Source organism: Pagrus major, chromosome 5 (assembly GCF_040436345.1).
Source record: "Pagrus major chromosome 5, Pma_NU_1.0".
NCBI classification, from domain to species: domain Eukaryota; kingdom Metazoa; phylum Chordata; class Actinopteri; order Spariformes; family Sparidae; genus Pagrus; species Pagrus major.
Window position 1 is genome coordinate 28530549 of NC_133219.1, and position 14778 is coordinate 28545326.

The following is a 14778-nucleotide window of genomic DNA, read 5'->3' on the forward strand; positions in this document are numbered from 1 at the left end:
TATTTAACTGAGTAATCAGATATAAACACTACAGAGACCAGAGCCCTGTTTCACTAAGTGAGGCTTTAAAATCTGACTTCACTGAATTCAACAGAGGGAAGATAACCAATGTGACAAATGTCGTTACCAGCCACCTCAAGGACCCTGACTTCTCTAACTCAAGTCCAGTCAGTGCACGTGAAAGATAAGAGCCACATGAAACACAACCAGAGTGTTTAATCTGTGATTAGATCAAACTGTTGATCTTTCATTTGATCACTGCACTAATTAAAGTTAAAGATCCAAAATCCAAACTAACTAACTAAATACAAATGAGAGTAACACGTATTTCTGAAAATATACATTTAAACTGTAGATGATTTGTGGTTAAGATTTTGATGTTAAAGCTTAGAAAAGTAAAAGCATAGACCTGTAGATTCACTTCTAGCTGACAGTACTCAACAAACCCACATGTTAGTTAAAAGCTCTGAATGCTAGAAGAAGTGTCAACATTTATTATGTTTCTAAAAAAGACTGACATGTGAACAGAGCTTCATTTGTAAATCAGGAGGTCCTGAACACAGACTGGGTGCTCGGCACCCTGGTTTTGAGTCTTATCCTGTTTTTTTAATCATATTCAGGTTATGACGTCTTCATGGAACTTGACAAACCTTGTTCATTCATATCGTAACAGTATCCAGGTTTCTGCCTGCAGGTGTGTCCGTGTTTCTCACCATCTCAGACGATATGTTCAGTACCAACAACGACTGTTCAGAAACCAGGACAAGATGTTAACACGCCACAGTATCCCAGTTTCTATCAGTTAGCATATCCAGGTTTCTCAAAAGTGGCATTAGGTGTTATCCAGATGTGTAACAGCAGCCAGGGGACTCATGTATTGATCATGTGGATGTGCTGTAGGATCAGACTGACCTCAATCAGGATAACGACAGTCAGCAGTTACTTTACAGTTAATAACATTATTCATTTGACTTCCTGACAATGCGAATGTTGATGTGACCACTTTATACCAGCAAGTGATGAAAGAGGGTCTCAGAGGTACACACCATGTTAAAAATGGAAACCAGAACACCAGAGAGCGAGAGACACAGAGAGAGAGACACAGAGACACAGAGAGACACACAGAGAGAGACACAGAGAGACAGAGAGAGAGACACACACACAGAGAGACAGAGAGAGAGACACAGAGACACAGAGAGACACACAGAGAGAGACACAGAGAGACAGAGAGAGAGACACAGAGACACAGAGAGACACACAGAGAGAGACACAGAGAGACAGAGAGAGAGACACACACACAGAGAGAGAGAGACACACAGAGAGAGAGAGACACAGAGAGAGAGAGAGAGAGAGAGACACAGAGAGAGAGAGAGAGACACACACACAGAGAGAGTGAGAGAGCGAGAGGTTGGTGGGAGATTTATGACCATCCGAGGCTCACTTTGTCATTCCAACCTTATTATGTGACTGCTGAGAGTCATGGAGCTATATATAGATGTCTATAGAGTAAAGGACAGGCGGCACCTAAACACACACACACGCACACACACACACACACACACACACACACACACACACGTGCGCGCGCGCACACACACACACACACACACACACGCACCTCTGTTCTGTGTCAGAGCAGTGAATGATGTCATGCTGTACTGGCGGCAGCACTGTGCTGAACACTGCTGCTATGAAGGAAACAACATGAGCTACTGTAGCTGATGTTCACTGCTGCACTGTGACATGGTGCTGTGGATGACAACAGCTACAGTGAATAAATGAAAGAATAGCTACTGTACAAACTCAAACACAGCAGGCAGATCACTGCAGGGATACATCAGTACATTCATAAGACAGAACTGAAGGAAAGGTTCAAACCAATCAGTTAACTAGAGTCAAACACAACATGAATGACTGCATACTAAATTATTTCAGTAAATAATAATAATTCAAGTATTTTAATGCAATCATTGGTGATATACGTATATACGTATACAATATATATATATATGTATATACAAAATGCAAATAATACACAACCCATTAAACAAACAACAACTTAAAGAAAATGGATTCATATGAGTGAAGAAGGAAATAATGAATGAATAAGAAAGTGTTAAATGTTGCACCTGGTGGTGAAACAAAGAGCTCATCCTGTTTTCTCTTTGTGTCAAGGCTGCTGGGGTCAGTAAGCAGCTCAACACTGACACCTAGTGGTGTAACACCACACTGCCCTCCAGACACAAACCAGGAGCTCAGTGTGATGAAATCAGAATCAGAATTCCTTTATTTGTCCCGCAACCAGGGAAATTTCTGTGTCACAGCAGCCAAAAGACAGTAATTACAATAAACAATAATAATAGTAAAAAATAAACAATGTAATAAAAAGGTAAGGAATAGAAAAAAGGTAAGAAAGCTCCTTACATCACTCAGTAAGAGTTGTATTCAAGTTTTATCAGCTTAATGTACTGAAAGTATCAAAGTCAAACAGTCACAATGTAACAGAAAATCATCAGTCTCTGCAAATGCTAAATATGATATGGTGACATTATTATTATTAAGACTGGTGTAAGTGGTCAGAGAGTGTAGCTTTGGTTTCCGAAACATGAGGGAACACAGTGAAGTGAGGAAGAAACCCTGAAACCAACAGGACATAATGATGTAGACATAGACTGACATGCATCGTCTGCATACGTACATTCACATCAGGCCGGCACAGAGACGATGGATGGACCGACAGTGTGATGTAGTTGTTGACAAAATCATCCTCACTCAAAGTCCACCTGTTAGCTTTTGTGGAGCTTTCATCTTACTGTCTTCATCAGCAGGTGGAGTGTGCTCGGTTGTCATCACATGACCGAAGTATGAAACTTAACTGAAGTGATAAAAGTGATTGATGAACAAATAAAACCTTATAAATGGTCCTCTCAGGTGAAGCTGCCCTTCCCTGTGGACCAGATCACCAACCTGCCGCGCAATGACTTCCAGATCCTCATCAAGATGCACAAGCTGACCTCAGAGCAGCTGGAGTTCATTCACGACATCCGCCGCCGCAGCAAAAACCGCATCGCCGCCCAGCGCTGTCGCAAGAGGAAGCTGGACTGCATCCAGAACCTGGAGAGTGAGATCCACAAACTGGTATGATCATATAACACACACACACACGATTGAACACAGGACTGTGTCTCAAAGGTTCATGACCGGCACAGAGTGTTGATGTTTCAGGTGGTTCTGTGGTTTGGGTTTAGGTTAGATGTAACACGCCCTCTTGCTGCCATGTGACAGAACTGCAGCTACTCTGTCCTGTTGTTCAGCACCAACTGATGGCTGTGAAGTGTCTTTGTGTTGAAGTGACTCCTTATCAGCTGCTGACCAACAGGAAGTGAACACCTGGTGGTTGTCTGGGCTGCAGCTTTTGTTTTGGGGCTTCCAGTTTATATGTTGGCTCTTATTTCTGTGGTTTTGTTTTGACAATCATTTCTCATAGACATGATAAGACGATGAAAAAACATCAGTCAGGCTGACAACAACCCAAACTGTCTGCTGTTAGCATCGATCACAGTTTCGTCATGTTTCACCTTTGACCGACTGTTCTTACTGTAGTCGTGTGTAGTCGAGTTTTCCTGTGGAATGAGGATTTATTAACCACTTTACCTTTAAATACACTCTACACAGGTTTAAACCCAACGCTTACATTCTCAGAAATGACTCTGGAAATAACTTATGGTAGTGAAATGAAATGCAACTTCCTCAAAGGTCACTTGTTAAATATCAAGCAGGTTGAAACAGCCGAGCCCCTCAAAAACGTGGGGGATATGTGTGTGTGTGTGTGTGTGTGTGTGTCTAAGATATGGTTGAATACCAGTGACAGTGATTTTGTGTGATGATGGCGAGGTGAACATGGGTTGTATGTTGATCTGATGCCTGATGTTTTCTTGGTGATGATCTGAGGGGTGAGCAGTGTTTCTGTCCTGCTGACCTGATGAAACTGTGTTTTATGAACCCAGGTGTGCGAGAAGGAGAAGCTGCTGAGCGAGCGCAACCAGCTGAAGGTCTGTATGTCTGAGCTGTGGCAGAACCTCTCCTTTCTCTCCCAGCAAGTGTGTCGGGAGGTGCAGAGCCCTCAGCCACCTCCCATCTCTGCCAGCATCGACCTCACATCCAACCCACCGTCGCCTTCTTCTGACGAGGGCTCGTCCCAGCCCAGGTCACCTGTGTCGCGGCAGAGCGATGCTGGGTGTCTGTCAAATGTGGGTCCCGGTCAGGGGGGGCTGGAGGATAGGCAGCCTTGGGTGGAGGTGTCAGGTGTGGGCCAGGAGAAGCCAGAGTGTCCACTGGTGCTTGGAACCACCGAGGAAGTATGTAGCCCCACTGTAACAGTGGATTTCTGTCAGGAGATGACTGAGAAATGCACAACGGAGGAACAGAAGAGACAGAACTGCTCTTAGAGTGTGGAGGCAGACACACCTGGAGATCTAAAGTATTTTCTTTCTTTTTTCTAATGGATGACACAAGTGTTGTCTCCTCAGCAATACTGTTGGACAGGTATCTTTGGACTGGCGATAAAACAAAAGCACTGGCAGCTTCCTCTCTCTTCTCTCTCCTTTCTTTCTCTGTCTCATCCTGACCTTCTCTTCCTGTCAGCTTCCCTCCTCTCTCTGCATCGTGGAGGTTAAACTCAGGGATTCTTCAGAATGTTCACTAATGTCCCTGTTAACATGTACAGACACTTTACTTTACCGTCCTGTGAGTCTCGATAATTACTTCAGTACATACCATACAATTGATTTGTGCTTAATAATTTATCTTTATTCAATTCATTCATTGTCAGCATCCGTCACTTTTGGTTCATTAGGTACTAGCTTAGCATAAACTGTCACTGGCTCTGTTGAAGAGAAAACCTGCTGATCACAAACTCTGAGGCAGACTTTCAGACACAGTCTCTTGTTTGTTTAACACACTCATGAATAGAATTGTATGATTTTAAATTGCCAGAACTTTAGCTAGCTTTGCTAACTTAGTCCTGACTCCACCTCTGATCCTCTCAGCTCACTTTAAGAAGGAAAGCAGATATTTCCCCAAATGTTGAACTCATCCTTTAAATGATACAGTATATGATACATTAAAGTGCTTACCTTCAGTGACTTAACAGTTTTAGTGATACAGTAATTGTTGAGTGACACAGGACTTTAAAGTAAAATGTTACCAAAGGTGTGTATTTTTAAACTTTTGCATTCGATGAACTCACATTATGCAAAGTTGCTTCTGTCAAGCTTCACTTTTGCTTTTTCTTGTACTCAGATGGACGTTTCTACACATTTCTCTTCTCCCTCTTTTCATATCGTACGTGCTAAGAGACAGGACGACATTATACAGTTGAAGCACTGCCCAGCTCGTGCAGGAGGCGACTCCTGCCGTTCAATATGAGTGACACATTGTAAAACGAGTCCCAAGCCAATCACATGGTGTTCAGACAGATTAAAGGAGCGTAACAGTGTCGCTTTATATTTCTGCTGACCATTTTCCAAAGAATGCTCCCGTGTTTCTCACTAGATTTTATTCATATCTGCTCAGTCAGGTTGAAAATAGATTGAGATCATTACATGATTTCAGACATGGTAGTCAAACTGGGTGATGTTTTCTTTTTCTTCAGGTTCTTAGTTTTCCAAATATTTCCAACAAGGCGCTGGACGGCTGCTCAACAGGACTGTTTCATTTGGTAATAATTGTAGGGAGATACAGACCAATTGGTACAATTTTCTTTTAATTTCAATGCATTGATAATGTAACCTTTCTTCACTAAACAAGTCTGTGTAGTTGTACACTACAGTCAAGCATACAATTCAACAAATGTGTTTAATATTCAGTTTAAAGTTTCCAACAAATTGACTGACTTTATTACGTCTGAAGTCGTAATAAAGTCTTGTGTCAGTAAGATTTAGCAGGTTTATCAAGAAAAATAAGAACTGAGCAAAGTTTAACATCATTTTCTGGTTCTTTCTTTGAAACTGGAATAAATGACTGGATGTTTACTTTGTTCGCTGTCTGAGAACACAGTATCTATTTTTACATAATTAGTATCTAATGACATGGTCCTCACCAGGAAACTTCCCCAGAAATTAAAATTCATTTGATAAATGAATCACAGCACTTTTTTTTTCTTGAAACTGTTATTGACAGTTGACTTCAAACGTCTACATATTTGGACATAAAAAACAAAGAAACAATTAATTAAAAGGTGAATGAATGAAATGAATATAATATGACAGATTTCTTATCTCAAGCAACTCTCCCAGTCGATTGATACATTAATTACACTATTAATTCAGAGTGAAATGAATGGAAAGCTAAATCTGTGTCGAAGGTAGAAAAATACAGAAAAATCTAAAAAATCTAGGACACGATGTCATGCTTTGGAAAATGGATAGTTGGAATGTGAAGTATAAATGATCCATGTTAGATGGGCTGAACCTTAAACACACTGCTGTGGTCATTTAAAGGTAAACTGTGCAGGATTTTATGGTCAGAATAAACAAACCACAGACATTTATTTATGTTGCAACTTTACATTTATTTGGTTCACTTTCAGTGTTATGTAATGACGACCGTGTGCTTGTGCTGTTCTGGTCACCACAAGCACAGCTTGAAATATCCAGAGGTCTCCTCAAAACTATCCAGTGGTGTCATGCTTAAAAACGTTGAACAACTTTACGCTAAGCTAGGCTAACTGGTTTGCAAACAGAAACTGACAAATCCTGCATAGTTGACCTTAAACAACAGCTTAAAGAAATCATAAGTGCTCTTTTGGATCTGTTTATTTATTGTGTTATAAGTAGTATGAATTTAGTGTTTGTATTATGGTAATCATGTATTTAGCTGCACTGTTCTCGTATTGTACATAAGACGAATATCCCTACTAAATGTATTTGGTACAGTATGTTGGTGTAAGACACCTACATTTTCAAATTCACACGTCATATATGAATTTGTGGAAACACGCAGCAAAATGATCAATCTGTGCGAACAAATCAGCATCCCTGATAGTGTATGGTGTGAAGTTCATGCTCCAAACAAACACACTGGCACGTTATTGATTTAGGGAGATGCCAAATTCATCTGCTGTTGAAAAGTCGATGGTGCGGCACGTGGCAGGGGTGAGTGCTGCTGCGGTCTGTACTGTTGCTGCCCAGCACTCTGCTGCCTCACAGCCCAGTGTGTTGATGGCATCTGAATACTGGATGTGTTTGGGATCAGGGGGAAGTCAGGTTTAGCACAGGAAGCTCAAACTAGGATACAAAACTGCAATATTTAATTGCATTTGAGTTACCAGAAATTCTGTCAGGGGCTGCTATTATTCTGTTTGATTGTTCCAATATCAAATGATTGGATTTAAAAACGAAGAGGAAGATTTGAAAACCATGTGGATCAGTATTATAATGGCAGCCTGACCATGCAAGCTTTAACACACTACAATGAGCTTAAATGGAAACATAAGAACAAATGTGCTCATATTATTGAAGAGACCTGATGGTGCCCATGACATCACCACAGGACCCGTTAGCCAATGATATTCTCATCAGAATGTACTAAATGTTCACCGAAGAACACGACTCAGCTGGTTTTCATAGACTTTAATTCCTTAATGTGAACTTGTTAATTTATTGATCTGGACTGTTGTTGGGGGTTGGGTGTAGAGGAAATGCATAGATGTAAACTGTAGGTCACTACCCTTTCTTAGAATGGAGTTGTTAATGACTGTATATTTTTTTTATTGTTGACAATTTCATAAAAAATAAGTCTTCATTTACAAGTCACACATGTACTTAAGTTGTAATATTTTAACTTAAAGGGGTGTGAGTATGTTTACAGTTTTGTGTACTACCTGTTCTTTTGTTTTGTAAAGATACCATTCAGACCTGGAAATAGGTTGAATAGAAAAGCTGATCATTTTTTATTTACATCAGTTAAAAGTGTTGATGAATTTGTGAGAAAAGTGCAGCTACAACTTCTTGCCTTAGAGGTGACAGAGGCCAGACGATCCAGTAAGGGAACGAGGGTGTGACTGAGATGAGAGTACACTGCAGCTGTGCTGTAACAGTGTCACTAACAGTCAGCGTGGCCCCTTCTGCTCTGTAGTTCAACATGAAGACCACCAGTGCAACTTTATTCACACTTTTTCTTTCACCATTCATGAAGTCATCATCATCTTCTTCCCCTCTGGAAATATGGAGACCCAGTGTCCAATATTAAATAAATTAAAACAACAATTAATACATATGGATAAAATATGTAATATAATGACATGATGACACAGATTTAAATAAACAAAAAATGTGTTCAGAAAACATTTTGAAATAAAAACTGATGAAATGAAAAAAGGCCTGTAGTAAAAAGTCATCATGAAAAGAGATAATAACAGGCTAAGTTTTAAAAAAATATTTGGATTTTCTTTTTTTGTTTACAATTTCATGATTACCATGAAATATTGTTTGCATTTAATGTATATTTTATATACCATTTGTTCCATAACATCCTATTTAATTCATGTAATACTGGCCACTGTGGGACTCCATATGGAAAAACAAACGTTCTTGTGTCACTAAGGAATAAACCATGATAGAGGACCAGACGTTTAAAAGATGAAAGTTGACTTGATGAAATGAATCAGTTGCATTTCTGTAATGGAGCTAAAGATAACTGAAGAACATCAAGATGAGGCATCAAATCATTTTCAAGTCTTTAATAATCCGTCATAACAAAACAAACATGACTAATGAAAATCTGATATCAAAACATTCATTAGCTTTTTGGTACTTTCTTAAACAGTGTATGATTTTATGGAACATTAGACGGATAAATAAATACCATGAAATGATTTTGTGCCTCATTTTGAATTTCTGAACTTTAGTTCCTCTTCCTCTGCTCGTGCTGAAATGCAAACAAAAACACCTTCTGGTTTCATTGAAGGCTGCAAAGATGTGAAAAAAACTAATATTTAAAGTCCAACTCTGAGGACTTCAGGGACGACATGGACGCTGTACAATATTACTCATGTATGAACATGATTAGAGCACAAAAATGGAATTTTGAGGAATAGTCACTTTTCCTAATCAATGTAAAAAAAAAAAAAGAGTCAGGTGTTTGAGGAAAAGATCCAATTCAGAAGTCTGACATGAATATTGAAATTATTACTCATTCATTCCTCACTGGCCCCAAATCTTCTTCCACACAGCTGTCATCAGCAGTATTAGTTTACTGGCTCACACGGAGCATCTGTAACCTCAGCACAGTGTGGTGATAATAGAGTTTAAAGGAGCGTACCAATGGTTTCTTTCTGTTACTGCAGTAGCTCATTGACTGCCAGTTCCATGTACTGTTGTATTACTGCTGACCCAGTAGAGCCCAGCAGATATCTCAACTATGCCTTGATGTTTTTTTACTTCATTTCAGTGTGGTCTGAAAATGAACTGGTGGAGACTTGAAACTTGCCTGAGTTAGCTAATCAGTCACATGCTGTTAATGTTGCCAGAGCTACATTATTGTTGTGTAGTAAAGTAAAGCCGAAATACAACTTCATCACAATACTCCAAGTTTCAAGTCTCTGCATGCTGATTATCAGTCTGTCCTGAAAAGCAACAGCTGCCTTTACAACGTTAAAACACAACTTTAATTTAGAGAATGGTCACCAGCAGTAATGAACAGTAAGTACTGCAGAAAAACACTGGTTTGGTCTTTTAAATTCCATTTTGACATATTCTGTTTCTAACAGTTGTTCTTAGCCATGTAGCATGTAGCCCCAAGAGTCTGCATGTGTTCATATGAACAGATGATGCTCTGGCTGTGTTCATCCAGCTCCACCTCACTCCCATGTGGTCAGTGTGGTCAGTCGCCCTCGCTTCTACGTGTGACTCTATAGTTACCTCTCTAGCTTCACTTGTTGGAGCGCCTCTCCAGTGCAGAAATATAAAGAGTTAGAAAAGTCCACATCAGCAGGTGGTCGGTGGTTAGATGGGACGTACCCTGGGTTTTTCCCTCCGGAGAACAGGGTTCACATCCTGCTTTTGACCAAGAGTGATTTGTTTTTAAGTTAACCTACATAAATGACATAACTTGCGTTACGTAGGCCAATTACATGTCGTGAATTGTATCAGTTACACAACTTATTTTACATAAGTTACGTGACTGACTGTATTTATTTTAACCCAAATATGATCTTTCCCTGAACCTAACCAAGTAACTCTGGTGCCTGAACCTAACCAAATTGCAACCATTTCACAACGTTAATAACAGTTTAGTCCTAATATGTTATAATAAGTGAACTGTTTGTCAGAAAGCTTTATTTCGAAAGTTTAACTGCAGGTTTTATATATTTATATAACTGACACTAGAGGGGTAGAGAGAGCGTCATAGTTTGAAGCTTAAGCCACTGACGATGCTGCTGAACTCACAGTGAGAATGTGTTGGTTCATCAGCATATTGGAGGAGAACCTGCAGACTCTTGGCTCACTGCGTGACTGAGAACCAGCGCTTCACACCGTATGCTGTTATATTGTAATGAAATCAGAACACACATGTCAACAAACTACGACTCGGAACAGCCAATCAAATGGCTGTAACATTGCTTTTTCTTTTTCATGGAGTAGATGAGTTTCCAACTTTCCAACATGTCAGATTGCAGTGCTACTGTAGGCACAACAGCTGTGGTTTAAACCTTGAGCAGTGGGGGAGGGAGCAGGGAAGAGTTTTCCCTTCTGGAAATTAGTATTTTGGAATCAAATGCCTTTCAGTTTACAATGACAGCACTAAGTGGCACACTAAAGGAAGTACTTATCTAATCCGATCTGTTTACAGAAGGGTAATCGGGGCCACTTGGATCTCAGATTCTGATTTTCGAGCTTTTTTAAGTTAAGTTGAACAGACTCTAAGCACTTATCTACCTGGATAATTCAGCATACCTCTTCTTATGGGTAAGGACTGTATGATAGACATGTAGACAGTTTCTGTGGCATTGTTTCTAACTTTTTACAGTGGTTACTTCATTGTATTTGTATATTTTGGTGAGCCATTTTTAACGTGTCCTTTTTTGAGTACCTGCAACACGACTGTTATATGCAGATTCAGCATTTTTGATTTCCTTTTTTATCTTTGAATGTCCAAATGACCCGTGTTTTGTTTAGATCTTTTTGTAAATATTGTGCAACATGTCATGTTTTGTTTATTTGATATGAAAAAGGTTTTAAAGGAAAAAAAAACAGCATTTTGCCTCGGCAAGTTTTGTTGAGAAATAAAACAGAAAGCATGAATTCTATGGCGAAGTGTTGGTGTGTGTACTTTGATTAAATTGTGTTGACAAAATGATTGCTGTTTTGTTAAGAAGCATTTAATCCGAATATAATATAAAGTATCATCATTTCTCATGAAATTACTGTATATAAATGACTGTACACAGATACACACATACTCTAATCAAGTCTGCGACTTAGAAAAAAGTACTTTAGCTTTATAAAGTCCATGTCACAGAAGCAAACAGATCCTCTGAGGATTTTGCTCCATAATTCATTGTGTCTTTTCTGCACAATCTTAAGAATTCAGCTGACACATGGAAAGATGTTTTTAAAAAGATAAAATCCTTTCCTGTTTGTACCCACATGTAGGCTTTATAAGGTGCTTCAAATCCAAAACAGACTGGGCTTTGGCACTGAGTCCGCTGCCTCATCATGGCTGACTGACTGGTTTTGGCCCCATGTGACTTGAGCAGTGGATCAATGTTGATGGCTGGATCATTGATACAGTTTTGACCCTGTGTGTGACCCAGCTGGGCCTCTGGAACACAGCTCCTACGGCCATGATGTTAGCCTCGTCGCTTCACTTCTTCATGATAGAGGAGATATCCAGAAACATGCTCTGAAAAAGAAAATAAGACAGCTTTGACTGAGACTGTAGCTGCTGCTGGACATAAAACACACAATGTACACTGGGAAATGTAAAAGTAAAGTAAAACAGGACACATCTGTCAGTACAGTCTCGTGTCAGTGATCCCATGAGGACACACAAACACAAGTCTGTAAACCTGAAGCAATGTGGGAACAACAAAAACAGTGATGAACAAATCCTTTACGTCTATTTAGGACAAAATCAGTCCATGAAAGAAAAACATGGAGCCCAGCACGTGCCATGAAGAAGAAAGAAACAGTACATTTGTAAAAACAGGAGCCTATTAATTAATAGATTAATTTATGAACACATGAATTAACATTTAACCTGTTGAAGAGATGTTGAAGATAACTCATCAACAGTTAAAATGATGTAAAGTGTTTGTTTAAATCTCCATTGTGTTGTCTGACAGGACTTTAACGTATGTGAAATGTGAAGCAGATATGTTAAATGCGTTGTTCAATTAATTCCTCTGCACAATAACTGGAGAGCATGAATCCTAAAATGATTTTGGAGTATGATTACCACTCAGTATTTCATTTGTTCAATAATTTGTGTTTAAATGTCAATTGTTGAACATTTTTTAATAGAAAACTGTTTTATTTATGCATGTATTTAAGTAAATAATTGAATTTAGATTGCATCTTACATCTATATCTTAATCTCTATATCTCTATATCTATTGGACCTCGTTCAGATCGACAGAAATGAGCTTTCTGTCTGTCTTCTTCATCTCTGCTGCTGACTCTTACACTGTCTGAGGCCTCGTCATCACTCACTGTTCATCACATTGTTTTGGTGTTGGGTACTTAACTTAACCGACACAAAACACTTAACTTCATAATGCTACCATTGTGTTTTTAACTGATAAGTATAGTCTAGTCAACAGCGGCAGTGGAAACCCAGGTGATAGCTAAGCTGTACTTTAGCTACTTTAGCCTTTATAGCTTCGCCTTCTTGACTAGTGTGAAGCATCATTCAGTCACATGAGACAATCTCTGCTCTTTACTTGCCATTGACATTCTTCGGCCTCCTGCAGGTGGCATCATGGGCATGTCGCCCCCCAGGGAGCCCAGTTCATCTGACTCCTCTGAGGTATGTAAGGAAGGGCTTGTGGAACCACTGATGGAGGACAAGCTCTCAGATGGTGGTCTGATCATGAAGCTGGTCTTTCTGGGGTTGGGGATTAACACCTCGCTCACGACTGACTCCCTCCGCTCATCCTCATCCATGTCTCTGATAGCACTGGGCCTTAAGGTACTGGTGGACAGCAGAGCTTCCAAATGACTGGGGTGAGGATGTTCACCCTCATGATGGTTTGTTGTGCTAACCTCCACATTGGACACAGCAGAATCCCAGGCTGGATGGTGGTCCACCACAGCTTCATGGGTTTGGGGAGCTTGGATTGCACAGTTCTGGCCATGCCTGGGTGGCATCCTCGGCTGGGGGCAGATATAGCTGGTCTGGCTGTATCCCAGATGAGCCAAGCTGTTGTGTCTTGGTGCGTCCTGGTGGGCTCTGAGCCCGGTGTTGTAATGTGGAGGCTTCGTGTCCGCCTCTGGAATCACTTTGAAGGTCTGAGTCAAAGGCCCATTGTGAGGTGATACATTGCTCATTACACAGAGATGTGGTAAGGACGCCTTCTTCTTGGACTTGTAAATAACACTGTCATCTTCTGTGTACCTCTCTCCATAGAGTGTCTGTTTGATTTTCCTGATGCCCAGGTGGGATATTTCCAGAATGTTCAGGAAAAGTGACACACCGGCAATGGCGATCATGAAGACCATGAAGATGGTCTTCTCTGTGGGCCTGGAGATGTAACAGTCAACACTGTTGGGGCAAGGCAGCCTGTCACACTTATAGAGTGGCTCCAGTTGGATACCATAGAGTACATACTGGCCCAGGATGAAGCACACCTCCACCAAAGAGCGTGTAAGGATATGGATGATGTAGGTTCTCAACAGAGAGCCTCTGAGAGGAGCCCTCTTCACCTTCCTCTGCTCGTCCAGCCTCTTAAGCTCCCTTTCTATGCGCTTATGTTCGTCTAACTCAGCCTCATCCATCTCCTCTTTCAGCTGAAACCGTCTGCGGTGTCGCTCCTTCTCCAGCGTTCTGATGCAGTAGAGGGCATGGCCCATGTAGACTAGTGAAGGCGCAGACACAAAGATGACCTGCAAGACCCAGAAGCGAATAAGGGAGATGGGGAAGGCGCGGTCATAACAGACCGTCTTACAGCCTGGCTGGTCTGTGTTGCAGACAAACTCGGACTGCTCATCATCCCATACATCCTCAGCAGCTGCACCCAGGATTAGCATGCGGAAGATGAAGAGTATGGTAAGCCAGATCTTCCCCACGATGGTGGAATGACTGTGAACCTCTTCTAGGATGCTGCCCAGCAGGTTCCAGTCACCCATGGTCAGCTTCTCACCACTTCAATGCCACATGTCCTTGAACTGTGGAGACATAGCAGGCACATACAACACATTACCCCACAAAGCTGGAATACAATATTAATAATATTATGTTTTTGTAAAGGATAGATACAGTTACAGAAACACAAGCAGTCAGACAGGGAAAACCGTAAGTGGGCGCAGTGTGATGTCACTAATGCCTCATTGTGCAGGACTTACTCTGTAAGTTGAACATAAAAGTTAGCTTGCGAGCTATTATAGATGTTTACAACAGACAGTTTTTGTTGTAATTTTACCAAATGTACTTCAAATAATTTAGCTAAAGTGGGCGCTTGCTTACAACACTTTCTGAACGTCAGAGTGCTTGTGTTTGTTGCCCTTTTGCCCCTTATTTCTCACTGATACAGTATATAGTTAATTTTTTTTAATGCAC

The 14778-nt window shown here is 40.5% G+C and overlaps 2 protein-coding genes across 4 annotated transcripts in view; one reads left to right on the forward strand and one right to left on the reverse strand.

Annotated features, from left to right (window-relative positions):
• The window catches only part of bach2a (BTB and CNC homology 1, basic leucine zipper transcription factor 2a), a 42340-nt gene extending 37892 nt beyond the window's left edge, over nt 1–4448 (forward strand). Inside the window, exons 6-7 of the mRNA XM_073465760.1 lie at nt 2932–3138; nt 4008–4448. Coding sequence (XP_073321861.1) covers nt 2932–3138; nt 4008–4448 — 648 coding nt within the window. The remainder of the gene's footprint in view (nt 1–2931; nt 3139–4007) is intronic.
• Nucleotides 4449–10905: 6457 nt separating this feature from the next.
• gja10a (gap junction protein alpha 10 a) lies at nt 10906–14348 on the reverse strand. 3 transcript variants are annotated; one of them, XM_073466345.1, is made up of 2 exons: nt 13655–14348; nt 10906–10919 (listed from the first exon to the last, which is right to left on the reverse strand). In XM_073466345.1, exons 1-2 carry the CDS (start codon nt 14346–14348, stop codon nt 10906–10908), a joined length of 708 nt encoding a protein of 235 aa, XP_073322446.1. The 3 variants fall into 3 exon arrangements, with proteins under 3 accessions (XP_073322446.1, XP_073322444.1, XP_073322445.1); XM_073466343.1 differs by lacking the exon at nt 10906–10919 and adding an exon at nt 11852–11904 and having other exon boundaries at nt 12944–14348; XM_073466344.1 differs by lacking the exon at nt 10906–10919 and adding an exon at nt 11866–11904 and having other exon boundaries at nt 12948–14348.
• Nucleotides 14349–14778: the final 430 nt, after the last annotated feature.